Source organism: Mobula birostris, chromosome 32, assembly GCF_030028105.1.
Source record: "Mobula birostris isolate sMobBir1 chromosome 32, sMobBir1.hap1, whole genome shotgun sequence".
Taxonomy (NCBI): Eukaryota; Metazoa; Chordata; class Chondrichthyes; order Myliobatiformes; family Myliobatidae; genus Mobula; species Mobula birostris.
Genome location: NC_092401.1, coordinates 21,898,718 through 21,923,019, shown reverse-complemented (window position 1 = coordinate 21,923,019; position 24,302 = coordinate 21,898,718). Strand labels below are relative to the sequence as shown.

Below are 24,302 nucleotides of genomic sequence, written 5' to 3'. Positions count from 1 at the left end.
ACCCTCCACGGGAGGATCTGCAAGTTCGATGGCCACAGGCAGGAGCGACCTCCCGTGCCGCCCAGTGTTGTATTTCGGTGGAATATGGCCGAAGTCCAACAGCAAAAAGTTCAATATCCGGTCTACAAATACGTTCCTCGATCGTAATATGACCCGGATTGCACCATCTGTTGTTAACCAGAACAGTAAGCACTCAACTCCTTTACGCTTACCGCTCTCAGTGCACTTCCGGTCAGCCCGAACGGTCTGGAAGCCGTCCATGGAGGAGATTTGATCGGGTATGTCCTCATGCAGCCCCGTTCCAGTGAAACACATAACTCTGCACTCCCGAAATGTTCTCTGACGCCTGGCTAGCACCGTGAACTCGTCCATGTTATTACCCACTGAACTCCTCTTCTCCATAAATCTCTGTTGTCTCGACCCGGTCCTCTTTCCTCGAATTTGTGATCCCCCTCTGCATCCTCTGTGTATTTTCCTCCAGATTTCAGCAGGGGTGTCTGCCGCTCTGCTCGCTAAACCAGCCGGCATAAGTTCAATCAGCTGCTCCCTGGAATACACAATGCTACCATGCTTCTGTCCCGCTAATGAGACGTGTCAGAATGTAACTATTTCCAGCGCTAAAAACCCAAATAAAACTCTCTCTACCAGCATGTTAGAGAGGATGCAGCTTCGACAGTCCTGAGCAGGAGGTATCAACACACTCACACGCACACACACACACACACACACACACACACACACACACACACACCAAATGTCAAAGGAAATCAGTGGACCAGGCAGCATCTACGGAAAGGAACAAATTGATATTTCGGGTTGAGATACTTCATCAGGACTGGTAAGGAAGGGGGCAGAAGATGGAAGGGGATTCAGGACTGAGGTTGTTTCTGAGGCGATTAGGAAAGAGGCACTAATAATACTGAAGAATTTGAATAGAAAGAGGAGAGTTAGTGATCAGAGAAAACAAGAAACAATCCATACACTGCCCGAGGGCTTTGCAAAGTCAGCAGGGATATGGGACCACACGGAGAGCTCTTTGAAAGAGCCTCTACAAGCAAGATGAGCCATATGGGCTAGCGCACAGTTTCCCACTTTAAATTCAACATACTTGAGCCCTAAAAAGCAAGTGAGGATCACTAACTGTGGAAACTGCTTGATTTGAGCTCGAATGACCGGATCATTACGTTGAACTTTTGGGGTCATGATGGGGCTGTGCATATGACTCACAGTCACCACTCCCAGAACCTGCCCTGCCTCAGTGGTCTCTCAGGTTAATACAGAGTTTGATACCATAAATTCAATCTTAATGTCAGATTACACATGGATTAAAAACAGTGGCCAAGCACTGCTCATTCTGAACTACATTTGATTTCTACTCAAGGCAGAATTGTCTTCACTGAGGATTACACAATAAGACCAAACACAGCAGCATATTTTGACGTAGGGGAACACAGACTGATCCCATAGATTAATAGTTCAGTCAACAACTTGGGCAAGGTAGAACATCCCCTGTGAATGAGTCTGTAAAACTCATTCTTATACCATGTACACAAGCATGGGAAAGAGACAGAAAATTTACCAGTGTTATTTTCTCCAGCAATAGTTCTCCAGTAAATCTCGAAGGAATTATTCTGAGTTTCCAATTTCACCAGTTGGTCTGCACTCGCAGTGTTCCTTTCAGGCACCTTGACCTGAAGAACTATGAGGAAAGGCAAAGTAAGGTGAAGCATTCAGTGGCAAAAAGGATGTTCTCTCTCTCTCTCTCTCACTCTGCCTCTGCTGATAACTCTTTAATCAATGCCTCTCTGCAAGGTCTTGTTCAGGCATTCTGAGAATCCCATCTGATGGATACAATTTGCAACTGGGCTTTCTTGGCTGAGTTAGCTTACTGTAGTAAGAAAACAATTAGTCTCAGCTCCCACAGAACTGAGAGAAAATACTCATGCATGGTCTTCACTGACTGGTGGCCCTGATCAAAAGCAGGTAAAATGATAAATTCTGGCTCAAATATGTTAGTTCACCAGGTCTAATATCTTACCAGCACTTCTCAACCTTGGCACAGACAGTGATCTTCACTCCTTACCAGAGATAGTGAGGATTGCCACTCCTATATCAGGAACACTGAAGTTTCATGACTTCAGTCTTTTTCTCAACTTCAGAACGTCCTCCTACATGTTACTTTTGAAGTGTGGTGGAATTAACATAAAAGATGATTGAGCTACTTTTTGTTTGGTTACCATGCTTAGAGGGAGTGCAGTGAAGATAGAGCAGGAAGATGCAGTCAATGAGGAACATCAGATCCATTGACAGACCAGAGAATGTGGCATTGTTCTTCTTTAGCAGTGAAGGTTGAGAGATAATTTGATAAAAATCTTCAAGATTGTCAATGGTTTGGGTAGAGTTAATGAAGAGAAAGTTCTTCCATTAAAGAAGGAGGGAGAACCAACAAACAGAGGTTTAAAGGTGACTATTGTTAAAACAGGGGTGCCAGGAGGGCAATCCTTTCCACACAGAGAGTGGTCAAGGAACTCACTGCTTGGATAGGAAGTGGAAGCATTTCATCCCAAGTTTTCAAATGGGAAAACACATGGGAGTGTTGGAGAGATAGTGTACAGGGCAATCAAGAAACAGAGGATGACCAGACTGTAATGTCCCTGTCGAGACCGAGCATGGTTTCAATGGGCAAAATGACCTGCACAACAACGCTCCTATGATACTACAATGGCAGTGAACACATTGGAGTGGGAGATTTGCAGACAGTGAGGTCACAAAGAAATTAAATAACTCCTTATATAATGTGAATGAGGGTTTAGGGATACATCTTGTCTGGAATATAAAGCAGAAAAGGGTGGTTAAAGTGAATGGAGGTCCCTTGGAGAACAAGAAGGGGAATTAATATTGGGAAATGAGCAAATGGCCAAGGCCTTGAATGACTATTTTGTGTCGGTCTTCACAGTGAAGGACACATCGAACTTGCCAAAGGGAGACGATATGGATGCGATGGGAGGTGAGGACCTCGATACAATAGCTGTCACTAGGAGGTAGTGCTGAACAAACTTGTGGGCCTGAAGATGAACAAGTCCCCTGGTCCTGATGGAATGCATCCCAGGGTACTGAAAGAAATGGCAGAAGTTATAGTAGAGGCTTTGGTGATAATTTACCAAAATTTTCTGGACTCTGTGCAGGTCCCAGCAGAATGGAAAATGCCGCGTGTCACACCACTGTTAAAAATAGGATGTAGGCAAAAGGCAAATAATTATCGGCCAGTTAGTTTAACATCTGTAGTTGGGAAAATGCCTGAAGCTATCGATAAAGAAGAAATAGCGAGGCATCTGGAAAGAAATGGATCCATCAGACAGACAAAGCATAGATTCAGCAAAGGCAGGTCCTATTTGACAAACTCACTGGAGTTCTTTGAGAATATAACGAGCACAGTGGATAGGGGGGAACAGATGAACGTTATTTACTTGGATTTTCAGAAGGCGTTCAATAAGGTGCCACATAAAAGACTTATCCATGAGATAAGGATGCGTAGAGTTGGGGTGATGTATTAGCATGGATAGACGATTGATAAACTAATATAAAGCAGAGAGTTGGGATGCATGAATGTTATTCTAGTTGGCAATCAGTGGCGAGCAGTGTGCACAGGGGTCAGTACTGGGCCCACAACTGTTCTTGATATACATTAATGATCTGAAAGAGGGGACCAAGTGTAGTATATCTAAATTTGCCGATGACACTAAATTGAGTGGAAAACAAATTGTGCAGAAGATATGGAGAGTCTGCAGAGGGATATACAGTGTCATATACAGTGTCTCTGTCAGGGACAGAGAATGGGAGCACTCAGACCGAAGATGTAGGGGAGAAGGAAGAAAAAGATAACAAAGTTGTTTGCACCATTAGGGATAAACAGAGAGTAAGAGGTGGAGAGTTTCTTAAATGCATCAATTTCAATGCTAAGAGCATTGTAAGAGAGGTGGATGAGCTTAGAGCATGGATTGATACCTGGAAATATGATGTTGTAGTTATTAGTGAAACATGGTTGCAGGAGGGGTGTGATTGGCAACTAAATATTCCTGGATTTCGTTGTTTCAGGTGTGATAGAATTGGAGGGGCAAGCAGGGGAGGTGTTGCATTGCTTGTCAAAGAAAATGTTACAGCGGTGCTTTGGCAGGGTAAATTAGAGGACTCGCCTAGGGAGGCTACTTGGGTGGAATTGAGGAATGGGAAAGGTGTAACGCTTATAGGGGTGTATTATAGACCACCTAATGGGGATCAAGAATTGGAGGAGCAAATTTGTCAGGAGATAGCAGATATTTGTAGTAAGCACAAGGTTGTGATTGTGGGAGATTTTAATTTTCCACACATAGACTGGGAAACCCATACTGTAAAAGGGCTGGATGGTTTGGAGTTTGTAAAATGTGTGCAAGATAGTTTTTTGCAGCAGTACATAGAGGTAACAAGTAGAGAATGGGGCAGTGTTGGGTCTCCTGTTAGGGAATGAGGTAAGTCAGGTGACAGAGGTATGTGTTGGGGAGCACTTTGGGTCCAGTGATCGCAATGCCATTAGTTTCAATATAATTATGGAGAAGGATAGGACTGGGCCCAGGGTTGAGATTTTTGATTGCAGAAAGGCTAACTCTGAGGAGATGCGAAAGGATTTAGAAGGAATGGATTGGGACAATTTGTTTTATGGGAAGGATGTAATAGAGAAATGGAGGTCATTTAGAGGTGAAATTTTGAGGGTACAGAATCTTTATGTTCCTGTTGGGTTGAAAGGAAAGGTTAAAAGTTTGAGAGAGCCATGGTTTCCAAGGGATATTGGAAACTTGGTTTAGAAAAAGAGAGAGATCTACAATAAACATAGGCAGCTTGGAGTAAATGAGGTGCTGAAGGAATATAAAGAATGTAAAAAGAATCTGAAGAAAGAAATTAGAAAAGCCAAAAGAAGATATGAGGTTACTTTGGCAAGTAAGGTGAAAATAAATCCAGAGCGTTTCTACAGTTATATTAATAGCAAATTGATTGTGAGAGATAAAATTGGTCCCTCAGAGAATCAAAGTGAACGGCTATGTGCGGAGCCAAAAGAGATGGGGGAGGTTTTGAACAATTTCTTTTCTTCAGTATTCACTAAGGAGAAGGATATTGAATTGTGTAAGGTAAGGGAAACAAGTAAGGTAGTTATGGAAACTAAAATGATTAAAGAAGAGGAAGTACTGGCGCTTTTAAGGAATATAAAAGTGGATAAGTCTCCGGGTCGTGACAGGATATTCCCTAGGACCTTGAGGGAAGTTTCCTTGAGTGGAAATAGCAGGGGCTCTGACAGAAATATTTCAAATGTCATTAGAAACGGGGATGGTGCTGGAGGATTGGCGTATTGCTCATGTTCTTCCATTGTTTAACAAGAGTTTTAAGAGTAAACCTAGCAATTATCGGCCTGTGAGTTTGACGTCAGTGGTGGGTAAAAGGATGGAAAGTATTCTTAGAGATGGTATATGTAATTATTTGGATAGACAGGATCTGATTAGGAATAGTCAACATGAATTTGTGCATGGAAGGTCATGTTTGACAAATCTTATTGAATTTTTTGAGGAAGTTACAAGGAAAGTTTACGAGGGTAAAGCAGTGGATGTTGTCTGTATGGACTTTAGTAAGGCCTTTGACAAGGTTCCTCATGGAAGGTTAGTTAAGAGGGTTCAATCGTTAGGTATTAATATTGAAGTAGTAAAATGGATTCAGCAGTGGCTGGATGGGAGATGCCAGAGAGTAGTGGTGGATAACTTTTGTCACATTGGAGGCCGGTGTCTAGTGGTGTGCCTCAGGGATCTGTTCTGGGTCCAATGTTGTTTGTCATATATGTTAATGATCTGGATGATGGGGTGGTAAATTGGATTAGTAAGTATGCAGATGATACTAAGATAGGTGGAGTTGTGGATAATGAAGTAACTTTTCAAAGCTTGCAGAGAGATTTGGGCCAGTTACAAGAGTGGGCTGAAAGATGGCTGATGGAGTTTAATGCTGATAAATGGGAGGTGCTATATTTTGGTAGGACTAATCAAAATAGGACATACATGGTAAATGGTAGGGCATTGAAGAATACAGTAGAACAGAGGGATCTAGGAATAATGGTGCATAGTTCCCTGAAGGTGAAATCTCATGTGGATAGGGTGGTGAAGAAAGCTTTTGGTATGCTGGCCTTTATAAATCAGAGCATTGAGTATATGAGTTGGGATGTAATGTTGAAATTCTACAAGGCATTGGTAAGGCCAAATTTGGAGTATTGTGTACAGTTCTGGTCACCGAATTATAGGAAAGATGTCAACAAAATAGAGTGAGTACAGAGAAGATTTAGGAGAATGTTACCTGGGTTTCATCTCCTAAGTTACAGAGAAAGGTTGAACAAGTTGGGTCTTTATTCTTTGGAAGGTAGAAGGTTGAGGGGGGACTTGATAGAGGTATTTAAAATTATGAGGGGGATAGATAGAGTTGACGTGGATAGGCCATTTCCATTGAGAGTGGGGGAGATTCAAACAAGAGGATATGAGTTGAGAGTTAAAGGGTAAAAGTTTAGGGGTAACAAGAGGGGGAAATTCTTTACTCAGAGTGGTGGCTGTGTGGAACGAGCTTCCAGCGGAAGTGGTTGAGGCAGGTTCGATTTAAAGTTTAATTGGATAGCTATATGGACAGGAAAGAAATGGAGGGTTATGGGCTGACTGCAGGTCAGTGGGACTGAGTGAGAGTACGGACTAGAAGGGCCGAGATGGCCTGTTTCCGTGCTGTAATTGTTATATGGTCATGCAAAAATTTGGGCACCCTTGGTCAAAATTTCTTTTACTGTGAATAGCTAAGCGAGTAAAAGATGACCTAATTTCCAAAAGGCATAAAGTTAAAGATGACACATTTCTTTAATATTTTAAGCAAGATTTTTTTTACTTCCATCTTTTACGTTTCAAAATAACAAAAAAGGAAAAGGGCCCGAAGCAAAAGTTTGGGTACCCTGCATAGTCAGTACCTAGTAACACCCCCTTTGGCAAGTATCACAGCTTGAGAACACTTTCTATAGCCAGCTAAGAGTCCATCAATTCTTGTTTGGGGGATTTTCGCCCATTCCTCCTTGCAAAAGGCCTCAAGTTCTGTGAGATTCTTGGTCCGTCTTGCATGCGCTGCTCTTTTGAGGTCTATCCACAAATTTTTGATGATATTTAGGTCGGCAGACAGTGAGAGCCATGGCAAAATCTTCAACTTGCGCCTCTTGAGGTAGTCCATTGTGGATTTTGAGGTACGTTTAGGATCATTATCCTGTTGTAGAAGCCATTCTCTTTTCACCTTCAGCTTTTTTAACAGATGATGTGATGTTTGCTTCCAGAATATGCTGGTATTTAATTGATTTCAATCTTCCCTCTACCAGTGAAATGTTCCCCGTGTCACTGGCTGCAACACAAGCCCAAAGCATGATCGATCTACCCCCATACTTAACAGTTGGAGAGGTGTTCTTTACATGAAATTCTGCACCCTTTTTTCTCCAAACGTACCTCTGCACATTGTGGTCAAAAAGTTCTATTTTAACTTCATCACTCCACAGGACTTGTTTCTAAAATGCATCAGGCCTGTTTAGATGTTCCTTTGCAAACTGCTGATGCTGAATTTTGTGGTGAGGACGCAGGAAAGGTTTTCTTCTGATGACTCTTCCATGAAGGTCATATTTGTGCAGATGTCGCTGCACAGTAGAACAGTGCACCACCACTCCAAAGTTTGCTGAACTTTCCTGAAGGTCTTTTGCAGTCAAACAGGGGTTTTGATTTGCCTTTCTAGCAATCCTACGAACTGTTATCTCAGAAAGTTTTCTTGGTCTTCCAGACCTCAACTTGACCTCCACCATTCCTGTTAACTGCCATTTCTTAGTTACATTGCAAACTGAGGAAATAGCTACCTGAAAACACTTTGCTATCTTCTTATAGCCTTCCCCTGCTTTGTGGGCATCATTTATTTTCATTTTCAGAGTGCTAGGCAGCTGCTTAGAGGAGCCCATGGCTGCTGATTGTTGGGACAAGGTTTGAGGAGTCAGGGTATTTATAAAGCTTTGAAATTTGCATCACCTGGCCTTTCCTAACGATAACTGTGAACAAGCCATAGCCCTAACAAGCTAATTAAGGTCTGAGAGCTTGGTAAAAGTTATCTGAGAGCTCAAATCTCTTGGAGTGCCCAAACTTTTGCATGGTGCACCTTTCCTTTTTTTCAGTCTAAAATTGTACAAAACAAAAATAATACACTATTCTTGCTTAAAATCTTGAAAGGAATGTTTCATCTTTAACCTTATGACTTTTGGAGATCAGTTCATCTTCTACTCACTTAACTATTCACAGTAACAGAAATTTTGACCGGGGTGCCCAAACTTTTGCATGCCAATGTAGATAGTTTAAGTGATTGGGCAAGGATCTTGCAAATGGAGTACAACATTGGTAAATGTGAGGTTATCCACTTTGGAGGGAAAACTAGAAGAGCAGATTATTATTTAAATTGTAAAAATATTGCCACATGCTGCTGTCCAGAGGGACCTGGAAGTGCTTGTGCACGAAACGTTGGTTTGCAGGTGCAACCAGCTATCAAGAAGGAAAATGGAATATTGACCTTCATTGCAATAGGAATTGAAGTTAAGAGCAGGGAGGTTATGCTGCAACTGTACAGGATACTGGTGAGGTCGCATCTGGAGTACTGCATGCAATTCTGTCTCCTTACTTGAGGAAGGATATACTGGCTTTGGAGGCAGTGCAGAGGAGGTTCGCCAGGTTGATTTCAGACATGAGGGGGTTAGACTGTGAGGAGAGATTAAATCACCTGGGTCTGTACTCACTGGAATTCAGAAGAATGAGAGGAGATCTTATAGAAACATTTAAAAGTATGAAAGAGATAGCTAGGAAAGAGGCCTGAAAGTTGTTTCCACTGGTAGGTGAGACAAGAACTAGGGGAAATAGCCTCAAGATTCGCAGAAGTAGTTTTAGGATGGAGATGAGGAGGAACTGCTTTTGATTCCTGAAGAGTGGTGAACCTGTGGAATTCTCTGCCCAATGAAGCAGTGGAGACTACCTCAGTAAATATATTTCAGACAAAGTTGGATAGATTTTTGCATAGTAAGGGTATTAAGGGTTATGGGGAAAAGGTAGGTAGGTGGAGATGAGTCCATGGCCAGATCAGCCATGATGTTATTGCATGGTGGAGCAGGCTTGATGGGCCAGATGACCTACTCTTGCTCCGATTTCTTATGTTCTTGGTATAATTCTTCTCCTTTTCTATGATTTAGTGCCTTGTATTCACACCAACAGAGCAGATGACAGATTGTCCCATGCCTCAGTTCTGCACTGGACAGGAACCTAGACATTGTGCTCTACAGACAGCAGTGAGGGTGAGAACAGAGAGAATGGGACTACACTCAGTTGCTGGCAAAATCAGCACCATACAAGCAAGAAACAGCCTCTTCCATCAATCATTTCTGCAGAGTTCTGGGGAACAGGAAACCTGGCTGACAGTGATCTCATTATCAGATTTCCTGAGAAGATGTCATAACAGTTGCAACACATGAGAACTGACTATCAGTGACACAGCATGCTTCAGCACAGCCTTTCAAAGCAACCTCATGAAATCAGAAATAAGGCAGAAACATTAGAATGTGAAACAGTTAACTTCTTCAACATGAACATTAACTGTTTCTCTTTCCACGGACGCTGTCTGACCAGTCAACTACTTCCAACATTTTCCTTTCTTCCATTATTTCCTGTCGCTTGGTTGATATTTAAACTTTAGACATATTAAACAAAGATTTCTATCAAGAGTCAACATACTGATCATTTCCAAATCCAAATGATTATTTAGAAACTAATCTCCACATTTCCTTCCCTTAACTTGAAACCAGTTTCACAGACTCGATAACTAGCAATGAGGACCTTTGCTCCAGTGGTCAATGTTTTCAGTGTCCAATACTTTACCAAAAGAGCTTGTTTCTATGGTCTGTGGTTTTGAAGTGTTTTGTTTCAGAGCAATGGCCATTGCCATGTTCTCCAAGAGGTCCACTGTGGCCGATACCACCTTCAGCCTTTGAGTGTTGTCCATGCTATCCAGCCGCGAACTGTTAAGAACATTGTTTACAAACGTCGTCATATCCTAGAGATGAAAAGAAACACTTAATAAATTGAGAAGCAAAATACTACAGATGCTGGATGTCAAAAAATGGAAAATGCTGGTTTTCCATTGAAGGGTCATTGAGTAAGAACATTAATTCTGTTTCCCTCTCCACAGATGCTGGCTGACCTGCAGAGTCCAGCAATTTCCATTTGCTCTTGCCCCAGTTCTGTGGAGGGGTGACTAACATAAAATGTTGACTTGTTTCTCTTTCCGTCGATACTGCCAAACAGGCTGAGATTTCCAGCATGTTCTACTTTAGTAGGGACTAGCAGTGGAAAGAGGGAGAAGCTTCATGTTCCTGGGTTTCAACGTTCGAGATTCTATTCTAGGCCCAAAACGTTAATGTGATCATGAAGGCACATTGGTGGTCAGACTTCATTAGGAGTTTGAGAGATTTGGTATGTCACCAAACCTTCCAGCAGATTTCTGCAATGAATTCTGCCTGGTTGCAGTACTGCCTGGAATGGAGGCTCTAAAAACAGGTTTGAAAGAGACTGAAAAGGGTTGTACACTCCGCCAGACCTATCATGGTACAACCCTCCCCACCACTGAGGATATCTTCAAAAGGTAGTGCCTCAGGAATGCAGCATCCATCATTCAGGACCATCGCCACCAGGACATGCTCTCTTCTCATAACTACCATCAAGGAGGTAGAGAAGCCTAAAGATGCACGCTCAACATTTCAGGAACAGCTTCTTTCACTACCACCAGATTTCTGAATGGTCTGTGAACCTCACTATTCCACTTTTGCATGGTTTATTTATAATAATTTTGAAGTTCAAAGTACATTTAATATCAAAGTATATATACTATATGCAACCTTAAGATTAATTTCCTTACAGGCAGCCACAAAACAAAGAAACCCAATAGAGCCCATCAAAAATGAAGACCGTCAAATTATAATAATTTGTCTTAGACTGTACAACTACTCAAAACAACAGATTTCATGACATGTCAGTGATGATAAACTTTATTCTGTGATTCTCAACACTGAACTGATTCCACAACCAACAAACCCTTTTTCAAGGACTCTACGACGCAGTATTACTTATTTACATTTTTCATTATTTCCAGGATTTATTTTCTTTTGCACATTTGTCATTTGTCACTCTTTGTTATTTATAGTTCTTAATAAATTGTATTGTATGTCTTCATTTTCCAGTGAATGTCTGCAAGGAAATGAACCTCAGTGTTGTGTATGGTGACGTATATGTACCCCTTTAATAAATTTAATTGATTAGCAGTTCTATTAGTTTTCCTTTAACAAGTTCTATTCTCCAATAAAGGATTTGTATGCCTTTCTGTTTTTTATTTCTACTGTATTAATTGTTGAATCTTTCTCCACCTATGTTCCTCTTTTCTCTCCCATCTACTCCAACACCCTTTTTCTCTCCCTTCACTTCCAACTTTGACTACTTCTCTTACTCCATTGCCTTCTGTTCCACTGCTCCCACTTTCCCAACCCATTTGCTTTCTCCACCTTTTTTTTGTCCCTCATCCTCTGGTAACCATCCCAGTGCAGACATTGTGGGGGCAAGAGCAATGTTGTGTTGTGAATTTCCTATGAATCGATGAGAAAGGTGTTGTAAGAACATTCCGCCATTCCTTAAAACCCATGTAACCTAGTTCCATCTGGTGATAATTCTCCCACCCCGTTACTACCTTCAGTTAACAAAATCCATCCATCTCGGGTCTGGAATCCAACTTTGACCCAAAATTGATGGGTCACTGAGGAGTGTTCTGATTTTCCACCACTAGCTGGGTGTGCAAATCTTTTGAAATTTCACTCCTGAAAGGCATGACTTTAACTTTCAGACTCTGCCCTCTTGTTCTGGACCTTTCTCTGCTCTCCCTACCCTGTCTACACCCCACAGTCCCTCCCTTCACATCTGCTCCTCTCTAGCTCTGTTTCCCTTAATGCACAGATCATAGCACAGGAACAGGCCATTCAGCCCACAATATCTGTGCTGAACATGATGCCAAAATTAAACCATTTCTCTTCTGTATCCACATTATCTACAGTATATCCCTCCATTCCCTGAAACTTCATGCGTTTATTGAATAGAGTCTTCAACACCACTATTCCCACCATTACATCCGGCAGCCTGTTCGTGACATCCAACACCTGTCCCACACATCTGTTTTAAACTTCCCCACTCTCACCTTAAATGCATATCCTACAGTATTTGGCATTTCTACCCTGGGAGGAAGATTCTGACTGCTTACTCTATCTATGCTCCAGAGAAAAGACCCAAATTTGCCCAACCTCGTCTTATAGATTATAATGTGAAAACAACAAATCACCTTGCCAGTTCTGGCAGAAAAAATCCCCCCCCCCCAAGTAGTGTACTTTTTAGATACTGTATCTTTGCCTCTCTTTCTGACAATGTATTCAAGATCCTCTGACTGAGGAAAGTATCTGTTCAACTTCCTTCCCAACTTTCTTCCAAATACTTCTTGTCCATTGTTACTGGTGTTTCTGGAGAGGTGAACAGAACTTTATATATCCTCAGTGCTCTCTGCTCCAAGAAAGCCAACTGTATCAGTCATTCCTCAGTCAAAATCCTCCTGACTATATCCTTGTAAATATCCTCTTTACTCTCTCCACCTCAGGAACACACCATTTTTACCACAGGATAAAATTGTTGGGCTTCTAATTCCTTACCTTGGTATCCTTTGTCCCACTGAAATTCTGACAGATTTTATCATGGTAGCAATCAGCTAACTTCAGCACGTCTTCTGCAGAGTTTAACTGGGCAGAGGAAGAAGACAACAGTTAAATGTACTAGGACAACCAAACAAACAGAAATAATCAAGAGTAACAAGCAATCTGAAAAAAAATAATGTCTGATGACGAAGCCTTTAAAATAAAGTCTGAAAATGAAGCCTTTCACAGGTGACTCCGGCATAGTGTAGAAGGGCAACTCTTACTGGAGGTCATGGGGTCAATGAAAGGACACCTCTGAACATTGAAAAATGGGAAGGAACGACCTAAAATAATACTGACCCTTTATCCAATGCCCTTCGCAGTCTCAGAGCATTCCAACACGCTTTATAGGGTCTGGCAGAACTGTGGTACAGTTCTTGGCCAAACTCTCCAGAGCCATGGACCAATGATCAGCTGATCGAGTTGAAATTCAGTCATGAATTCAGACAGCATGGAAACAAGCCCTTCAGCCCATTGAGCCTATGCTGACCCTCAAACTCCCATTGATGCTAATGTTAAACTCATTCCTTTATATTCTCTTTACATCATGATAGAGACATTTAAGAACTCTTAGATAAGGACAGGAACGTGCAGAGAATCATGGATATGGACGTTGTGTAGGCAGAATGGATTAGTTTATTTTGGTGTTTAATTATTAGTTTCCACCACCATTTTGTGTACAAGTCTTTTCAAATTTCACTCCTGAAAGGCGTGGCCCTAACTTTCAGACTCTGCCCACTAGTTCTGGACCTTCCTATGCCCTCTCTACCCAGTCCACACTCCCTCCCTTCACATCTGCTCCTCTCTAGCTCTGTTTTCCATAATACACATATCATAGCACAGTACAGCACAAGAATAGGCCATTCAGCCCACAATATCTGTGCTGAACATGATGCCAAATTAAAACTAATTCTCTTCGGTACCCACATGGTCACTGACAGCCCAAGAAACACTGCTGACTCTGGTGAGGACTGCGTCTGCAGGAAAATATTCGAATAGATCCACATCTGGGGATAATGGAAGTTAAGTTTGCTCCTTGGAGAAACAGAGTGACTGAACATCAGAAGAACTTCTCATACCTGCTGGGCGTTTGCTGGATAATTCAAGTTGCACTGCGACAGTGTAGAGTTCTGCTTCTCAGAGACAGGACAGGAAAGTGGATCCACTGGAATGAAAATGGCATTTTAGAGATCTGTGCATCCACCTGGCAACTCTACCACTGCCTTCCTGGTGTTCACCGATCAGGCAGGGAAGCGCTGATCTCTGTAACTCCAGGCTGATGTACTCCCACAATGAGCAGCATCAGACCCAGACACACCGTACTGTGACTTGACGCCACATCTTCTTGACCCCAAGAAAAACTGAATGCCTCGCCCAAGCCCACGCCCACTAGCACCCAAAGGAACTGATACCATGGTTGGCATTGTACTTGTCATGTTTGCACAAGCCCACTAATGTGGAAATGTTGATATAGGCCTCATCGTTGGTTTGGGAGGGACAATTTGTAAACATCTGCACAGCCATGAAACCAGTTAAATGGGTAAGTGATTAGCCCTCTCAGGTTAGAGGAGCAACACCTCATATTCTGTCTGGTTGACCTCCAACCTGACAGCATAAACACTGAATTCTCAAACTTCCAGTAATTTCTCACCCTCCCCCTTCTCTTTTTTTCCGTTCCCCACTCTGGCTCTCCTGTTATCCCTTCTCTTCTCCTCAGCAACCTATCATCTCCCTCTGGTGTCCCTCCTCCTCACCTTTCTCCCTCAGTTCACTCTCCTCTCCTATAAGCTTTCCTCTTCTTCGTCCCGTTTTACTCTCTCCACCTCTCACCTCCCAGCTTCTTACTTCATACCCCTCCCCGTCCCACCTACATTCTCCCTCACCTGACTTTACCAATCACCTGTCAGCTTGTCCCCTTCCCTTTCCCATCTTCTTATTCTGGCTTCTTCACACTTCCTCTCCAGTCCTGATGAAGGGTCTCAGCCCAAAATGACGACTGTTTATTTCTCTTATTAGATGCTACCTGACCGACGAGTTCCTCCAACATTTTCTGTGTGTGACATCAGGACCCATGTTTGATGTAAAGTTGTTTCAATGGGCTGGGGTGAGACCATTCAGCACCAAGTGACAGGGTGCTGAATTTAATTATCTTCTTTATACATTAAATAACCCCTTGTCTACACTCCCCCATCTCTACAATCCCATTCTCTGCTCACTCATCGCCTTCCCACCACTCACAGAGACCAGCCTAACCTGTTCCTCCTGCGACTGACCTGAGGACTGGAGCCAGTGGTCTGAGCATCTGGGGTGAGCTGCCCGTGTCTGAGATCAGTCTCAGGATTGGGGCTCTGGAGTCATGAGGAATTCCTCATCAGAGGCTACAGACCTTTGGAATTTAGTAAGCCATGTAAATGACTACTATGTAAATTCAAGGTTCATTGTAGTTCTTTGGACACCAAAGGTGCCGGGAATCGGGCAGAGTTGTGGAGTTTAGGGTGGGTGGGGAATGGAGGTCTACATGACCCTCTTGTGGAGGAATAGGCTTGAGGACTGGGAGTTAGCAGAATTGTGGGAAGAATATGAAAAAAAACAGAATGGGACTACCTTCTTTGTCTTAACAAACAATAGATCATGTCATAAATGAGGAACCGATTGTATGGGTGCAAATCGTCTGAGAGACAACATGATTAGTGGCTTGTTTGGTACTCTGAGCAATGAGTAAACTATTGGAACACTCACAACATGCTGGAGGAACTCAGCAGGTCGGGCAGCATCCATGGAAACAATCAGTCAACATTTCGGGCCAGAACGTTAATTGATTCGTTTCCACGGATGCTGCCCGACCTGCTGAGTTCCTCCAGTGTGTTGTGAGTGTTGCTTTGACCCCAGCATCTGCAGAGTATTTTGTGTTTACGAGTAACCTATTGGATAGGTACTAATGTTGTATAAATTGCGGAAACAGTGTTTGGAGACGGGCTGACCTCCTGATTAGATTTACTGTATAAATTTGAATTGTAACCTCATGTTGATGGAGACATGTGGAAAGATTCCCCATAAATTCACAAGTTAAGGCGGTAACAAGCTTCAAGCCTACTTTGTGTTTGATCAGTACTAAATTCTCCAACAGAATGTGGTTAAGAAGACGTATGGTGTATTGACCTTCATCAATCGTGGAACTGAATTTAGGAGCCGAAATGTAATGTTGCAGCTATATAGGACCCTGGTCAGACCCCACTTGGAGTACTGTGCTCAGTTCTGGTTGCCTCACTACAGGGAGAATGTGGAAGCCGTAGAAAGGGTGCAGAGGAGATTTACAAGGATGTTGCCTGGATTGGGGAGCATGCTTTATGAGAATAGGTTGAGTGAACTCGGCCTCTTCTCCTTAGAGTGACGGAGGATGAGAGGTGACCTGATAGAGGTGTATAAGATGATGAGAGGCATTGATCGTGTGGATACCCAGAGGCTTTATCCCAGGGCTGAAATGGTTGCCACAAGAGGACACAGGTCTACGGTGCTGGGGAGTAGGTACAGAGGAGAAGTCAGGGTTAGATTTTTTTAATCAAAGAGTGGTGAGTGCGTGGAATGGGCTGCTGGCAATGGTGGTGGAGGTGGATATGATAGGGTCTTTTCAGAGACTTATAGATAGGCACATGGAGCTTAGTAAAATAGAGGGCTATAGGTAAGCCTAGTAATTTCTAAGGTAGGGACATGTTCGGCACAACTCCATGGGCCGAAGGGCCTGTATTGTGCTGTAGGTTTTCTATGTTTCTAGAATCTGGCGATGAGGATGGGATCCCTACAATACGGGATCCTAATGAACCCATCGGAGAAGCTTTCTTATCATCACCATCGGACCGGCGTACCCATCCATGAGACTTGCTTGAAAGATAGAAGTCAGACTGGGGGAGGGAGTGGAGTTGCCCCATACCAGCTGGTGACCATCTCTGACTTCAGACTCAGAACAAGACAGGCTTTGGAAGAAAGGGCCTGAGAGCTCTGATAAAAGCACAGTATTAAAACGAAGGCAATTAAAGGACGGTATTAAAACTAAGGCAACTGAGACCTTGAGATTAGAATCTGTATCCATTGGCCAATGGAAAAGGGAAAGAAAATTATATGGAGGATACAATTGTATGTCTTTGAGTCTCTGTTTGTCTGAAGTATTTACATCCTTTGCAGAGAACAATTAACAGACAGGTAAAAGGGGTAATAGGAACGGCAAGCCCCAGAAAGGGAATCGGAAAAATAATTCTGGATCAACACCGCCCGCTTGGACTCGGCCTGCTGATCCCCTAACGACAGCACCCACGAACAGGAACACCCGAAAGAAGATAGAAAAAATTTAGGGAGATGAAACAGCTCTGAGGGGACCCGTTTGTTCCCCGGGGTCACCCGTGGACAAGGTTACCTTGGAAACGGGAGATAGCAGGTACTCTAACTTCTTCCAGGGATCTCTCTGAGTGGAGTGGCGGGGATTCGTTTTGTGGCAGATCCTTTGATCTCCAAAAAGATACAGTATTCCAGACTCACTCCCCTACACACCCCAAACTAACACAGACCCAGCCTCAGCCCCCACTGTTCACTATACACCGTACACTGCGCCAGCTCCAGACTCACTCCCCACAGTCCCTACACACATTACACTGACCCAGTTCCACCCCCACTGTCCTCTACACACTCTAGAGTGTCCCAGATTCACTCCCCACTGTCCCCTTCACACCCCACACTGACCTAGTCTCACTCTCCACTGTCCCCAACACACCCAACACCGACCCAGCCTCACTCTCCACTGTCCCCAACACACACCACACTACCCCAGCCTCACTCCCCACTAGCCCCAATACACCCCACACTGACCCACCCTAACTCCCCACTGTCCGCAATACCTCCCACACTGACAAAGCCTCACTCCCCACTGTCCCCAACAAACCCCACACTGACCCAGACTCACTTGCCACCGTCCCTACACACACTGCACTGACCCAGCCTCACTCCCCACTGTCCCCTACACACCCCACACTGACCCAGTGTCACTCTCCACTGTCCCCAACACACCCAACACTGACCCAGCGTCACTCTACACTGTCCCCATCACACCCCACACTAACCCAGACTCACTCTCCACTGTCCCCATCACACCCAACACTGACCCAGCCTCACTCTCCACTGTCCCCAACACACCAAACACTGACCCAGACACAAAATCCACTGTCCCCAACACACCCAACACTGACCCAGCCTCAGTCTCTACTGTCCCCAACACTGACCCAGCCTCAGTCTCCACTGTCCCCAACACACCCCACACTGACCCACCCTCACTCTCCACTGTCCCCATCACAACCCACACTGACCCAGACTCACTCTCCACTGTCCCTAACACACCTCACACTGACCCAGCCTCACTCTCCACTGTCCCCAACACACCCCACACTGACCCAGCCTCACTCTCCACAGTCCCCAACACACCCCACACTGACCCAGCCTCACTCTCCACTGTCCCCTACACACCTGACACTGACCCAGCCTCACTCTACACTCTCCCCAACACACCCCACACTGACCCAGCCTCTCTCCACTGTCCCCAACACACCCAACACTGACCCAGCCTCAGTCTCTACTGTCCCCAACACTGACCCAGCCTCAGTCTCCACTGTCCCCATCACAACCCACACTGACCCAAACTCACTCTCCACTGTCCCTAACACACCTCACACTGACCCAGCCTCACTCTCCACTGTCCCCAACACCCAACACTGACACAGCCTCACTTCCCACTGTCCCCAACACCCAACACTGACCCAGCCTCACTCTCCAATGTCCCCAACACACCCGACACTGACTCAGATTCACTCCCGACTGTCCCCTACACACCCCACACTGACCCAGTCCCAGACTCACTCTCCACCGTCCCGACACACACCACACTGACACAGACTCACTCCTCACTATCCCCATCACACACCACACTGACCCAGCCTCACTCTCCACTGTCCCCAAAACACCAAACACTGACCTAGACACGAACTCCACTGTCCCCAACACACCCCACACTGACCCAGCCTCACTCCCCACTGTCCCCAACACCCAACACTGACCCAGACTCACTCTCCACTGTCCCTAACACACCTCACACTGACCCAGCCTCACTCTCCACTGTCCCCAACACACCCCACACTGACCCAGCCTCACTCTGCACTGTCCCCAACGCACCCCACACTGACCCAGTCCCAGACTCACTCTCCACCGTCCCTACACACACCACACTGACCCAGACTCACTCCTCACTGTCCCCATCACACCCCACACTGACCCAGCCTCACTCTCCACTGTCCCCAAAACACCAAACACTGACCCAGACACGAACTACACTGTCCCCAACACACCCCACACTGACCCAGCCTCACTCCCCACTGTCCCCAACACCCAACACTGACCCAGCCTCACTCCCCACTGTCCCCAACACACCCAACACTGACCCAGCCTCTCTCTCCACTGTCCCCAACACACCCCACACCAACCCAGCCTCACTCTCCACTGTCCCCAACACAACCCACACCGACCCAGCCTCACTCTCCACAGTCCCCAACACACCCCACACCGACCCAGCCTCACTCTCCACTGTCCCCTACACACCCCACACTGATCCAGCCTCTCCCACTGTCCCCAACACACCCCACACTGACCCAGCCTCACTCTCCACTGTCCCCAACACACCCCACGCACACCCAGCCTCACTCCCCACTGTCCCCAACACCCAACACTGACCCAGCCTCACTCCCCACTGTCCCCAACACACCCAACACTGACCCAGCCTCTCTCTCCACTGTCCCCAACACACCCCACACCAACCCAGCCTCACTCTCCACTGTCCCCAACACAACCCACACCGACCCAGCCTCACTCTCCACAGTCCCCAACACACCCCACACCGACCCAGCCTCACTCTCCACTGTCCCCTACACACCCCACACTGACCCAGCCTCTCCCACTGTCCCCAACACACCCCACACTGACCCAGCCTCACTCTCCACTGTCCCCAACACACCCCACGCACACCCAGCCTCACTCTCCACTGTCCGCAACACACCAAACACTGACTCAGACACAAACTCCACTGTCCCCAACACACCCAACACTGACCCAGCCTCAGTCTCCACTGTCCCCAACACTGACCCAGCCTCAGACTCCACTGTCCCCAACACACCCCACACTGACCCAGCCTCACTCCCCACTGTCCCCAACACACCCCACGCACACCCAGCCTCACTCTCCACTGTCCGCAACACACCAAACAGTGACTCAGACACAAACTCCACTGTCCCCAACACACCCAACACTGACCCAGCCTCAGTCTCCACTGTCCCCAACACTGACCCAGCCTCAGTCTCCACTGTCCCCAACACACCCCACACTGACCCAGCCTCACTCTCCACTGTCCCCTACACACCCCACACTGACCCAGCCTCACTCTCCACTGTCCCCTACACACCTGACACTGACCCAGCCTCACTCTACACTCTCCCCAACACACCCCACACTGACCCAGCCTCACTCTCCACTGTCCCCAACACACCCAACACTGACCCAGCCTCAGTCTCTACTGTCTCCAACACACCCCACACTGACCTAGTCTTACTCTCCACTGTCCCCAACAGACCCCACACACACCCAGCCTCACTCTCCACTGTCTCCAACACACCCAACACTGACCCAGCCTCACTCTCCACTGTCCCCAACACACCAAACACTGACCCAGACACAAACTCCACTGTCCCCAACACACCCCACACTGACCCAGCCTCACTCTTCACTGTCCCCAACACCCAACACTGACCCAGCCTCACCCTCCACTGTCCCCAACAAACCCCACACTGACCCAGCCTCACTCCCCACTGTCTCCAACACACCTCACACTGACCCAGGCTCACTCTCCACTGTCCCCTACGCACCCCACACTGCCCCACCCTCACTCTCCACAGTCCCCAACACACCCCACAGCAACCCAGCTTCACTCTCCACTGTCCCCAACACAGCAAACACTGACTCAGACTCACTCCCCACTCCTCACTGTCTGCAACACACTCGAATCTGACCCAGCCTCACCATCCACTGTCCCTACACACTACACGCTGACCCAGCCTCACTCCCCACTGTCCCCAGCACAACCCACACTGACCCAGACTCACTCTCCACTGTCCCCAACACACCCCACACTGACCCAGCCTCACTCCCCACTGTCCCCAACACACCCCACACTGACCCAGCCCCAGCCCCACTCCTCACTGTCTCCAACACACTCTAATCTGACCCAGCCTCACCCTCCACTGTCCCTACACACTGCACGCTGACCCAGCCCCATCCTCACTCCTCACAATCCTCTACACACCCCAAAGTGTATCCTTGACAGTCAATGATACTCAGAAACTTGTAGAGACACAAGATGTTCTGTAGATGCTGGAAATCCAGAACAACACACATACAACTCAGCAGGTTTGTCAGAGACTGCATAAGGATAAATGGAGTTGATGTTTCAAAGTTTCAAACTCATCATTAACACTTTGAAACACAAAATCTTCTTCTTTGCATGGGTTCTCCCTGACTTGTGTAGTGTTTCCATTATCACCTGTTTTGATTCTCCGCTCTCAATAATCATTCTATTTTCACCTGTACAGGCCAGCTGAGTGTCTCCCTGGTTCTGGTGATATCCCGCTTTGCAGACGCAGTAAAAAGACCCAAAGGAGTTGCGACAGGTCATGTCCACTCCGCACGCACTTTTATCCTGGCATTCATCCACATCTGTTGTAGAGAGGAACAGAGGTACACATGTTACCAACACAGATGTAGTCATAGTGGCATAGAGGACTACAGGACAGCAACAGGCCTTGCTGCCCATCGAGTCTGTGCTGAACTGCTATTCTGCCTAGCCCCATTGACCTGCACCCAGAACATAGCCCTCCATACCCCTCCCATCTATGTATTTACTCAAATTACTGTTAAATGTTGAAATTGATCCCGCTTCCAATACTTCCACTGGCAGTTCGTTCCACTCTCACTCCACCTTCTGAGTGAAGATGATGAAAATTACAATGACAGATCTTGACTGGAAAGTGAATGGTGTATGGAGTCCGACAGGAGCTTCACTCAGATAGTTGTTCCCCATACTCTACATCACACATTATTAACCATTTCCTGCATGGATTCCCCTGGATTTAACATCGGGAGTTACAGTGCTGCATCTACTACAAATGCTACTCCATGAGCCCAGCACCCCAGGTCCAATCGGAATTCAAATTCCTCCACAGCAGCTGCAATTTAGGAAATGATTTGTCATAGGGACATCTCTCACTAAAATGAACAAGTTGTCTTAAAATGTCATCTGTAATATCCTCCTGGAATGACCCCCTGGATTCGCGCTAGGTGTTCGATGTTCAAGGCCCAGTGTTTGGTGATCGGTGTGCCCTGGCATCGATGCTGATGATTGAGGTCTGATGGTCCAATCAGGAGTCCGGAAGTCAAGGCTTTTCCAGTGAAGAAGAGGCCACACTGTGAGTAGCAAACATTCTGGATAGTGAACAGAGGCCCAACCAGTTCCCCTCCACCAATGAACTCATACGGTTTGAGTGAATTCATTCTCTGGTGATGTGACTAGTTAGAATGCTAAAGATGTTATACGGTGGGCGATGAAGGCGGACCCAAGTGCAAGACACAGACACTGAACTTCTAGGAACAGGACTAGGTTTGGCAAGAAAGCAAGGGGAGTAGGTAAGAAAGGACACTGACATTGACACAGGCCCTGGACAAGACTAGGATGCAGGGCCTGGGCTAGGACATGGACAAGAAACACTGAACCCGGAAGAGGAATAGGAACAAGGAGCCTGGACTAAGGACACAGGACTCCGGACCTACAGCCTGGACAAGGATCCGAAACCTGGGTCTTGGTTAGGACTAAGAACCTGGGTCTTGACTCAGATCCAGAATCCGGGTTTAGGCTGGGACAAGATGTGGCTACAGAACTGGATGTTGGACTCCTGGACAGGACCTGGGAACCCCAGCACCGGACGAGGAATCTCCAGCACAGGGCTGGGCGAGGTACTCATGGACTGGACAAGAACACAAAGCCATGACTTGGTCTTGGGAGTCAGGAATCTTGTAGCCTTGGACTTGAGCACAGAAACATGGAACGCAGAGGCGGAACCCCTCCTTGGGAGCAGGACGTAGGGCCGGGACTTGAACACGGCACACTGAGCCAGGACCCTCTCCTTGGGAACAGGACCAAGGGCCGGGGCTCTTTCTATACACAGGACACTGAACACGAAGAGACAGTTCTCCACTCAGGGTAGCGGCAAACAGCCGGACCTATCCAGCGGAGGCAAGGACACAAAGAGACAGTTCCTAACACGAGGTAGCGGCAAACGGCCAGACCTACCTAGCAAAGGCGAGGACACAGAGGCAATTCTCAACTCAAGGTAGCGGCAAACGGCCTGACCTACGTAGCGAAGGCGAGGACACAAGGAGACGGTTCCCAACACAAGGTAATGGCAAACAGCTGGACCTACCTAGCGAAGGCGAGAACACAGAGACAGTTCCCAACTTAAGGAAGCGGCAAACATGCAGACCTACCTAGTGAAGGCAAGGACACAAAGAGACAACTCCAAACAATGACAAACTATTCCTTATCTTAACACAGCAAAGCCCCAGTCTTGCTCCAGCAGTTGAACTTGACGTCGTTACAAAGCTGTGCCGAACATGTCTCTACCTTAGAAATTACTAGGGTTACCCATAGCCATCTATTTTTCTAAGCTCCATGTATCTATCCAAAAGTCTCTTAAAAGACTCTATCATATCTGCCTCCATCACCGTTGCTGGAAGCCCATTCCACACACTTACCACTCTCTGTGTGAAAACACTTACCCCTGACATCTACAACTGACTCCTGTGTACCTACTCCCAAGCACCTTAAACCTCTGCCCTTCTGTGGCAGCCATTTCAGTCCTGGGAAAAAGCCTTTGACTATCCACACGATCAATGCCTCTCATCGTCTTATATACCTCTATCAGGTCAACTCTCATCTTCTGTCGCTCCAAGGATTCACTCAACCTGTTTTCATAAGGCATGCTCCCCAATCCAGGCAACATCCTTGTAAATATCCTCTGCACCCTTTCTATGGTTTCCACATCCTTCCTGTAGTGAGGCGACCAGAACTGAGCACAGTACTCCAAGTGGGGTCCTATATAGCTGCAACATTACCTCTCGGCTACTAAATTCAATTCAACAATTGGTGAAGGCCAATACACCGTATGCCTTCTTAACCACAGAGTAAACCTGCATAGCAGCTTTCAGCGTACTATGGACTCGGACCCCAAAATCCCTCTGATTCTCCACGCTGCCAAGAGTCTTACCATTAATATAATATTCTGCC

The 24,302-nt window shown here is 46.1% G+C and overlaps 1 protein-coding gene across 1 annotated transcript in view; it reads right to left on the bottom strand.

The window, feature by feature from the left end:
- Window positions 1-24,302, bottom strand: part of LOC140191295 (uncharacterized) — a 93,790-nt gene that overhangs the window by 26,759 nt on the left and 42,729 nt on the right. The window contains exons 14-18 of the mRNA XM_072248570.1: window positions 21,548-21,679; window positions 13,963-14,048; window positions 12,842-12,928; window positions 9,981-10,155; window positions 1,580-1,699 (exon numbers count right to left, since the gene is read on the bottom strand). Coding sequence (XP_072104671.1) covers window positions 1,580-1,699; window positions 9,981-10,155; window positions 12,842-12,928; window positions 13,963-14,048; window positions 21,548-21,679 — 600 coding nt within the window. The remainder of the gene's footprint in view (window positions 1-1,579; window positions 1,700-9,980; window positions 10,156-12,841; window positions 12,929-13,962; window positions 14,049-21,547; window positions 21,680-24,302) is intronic.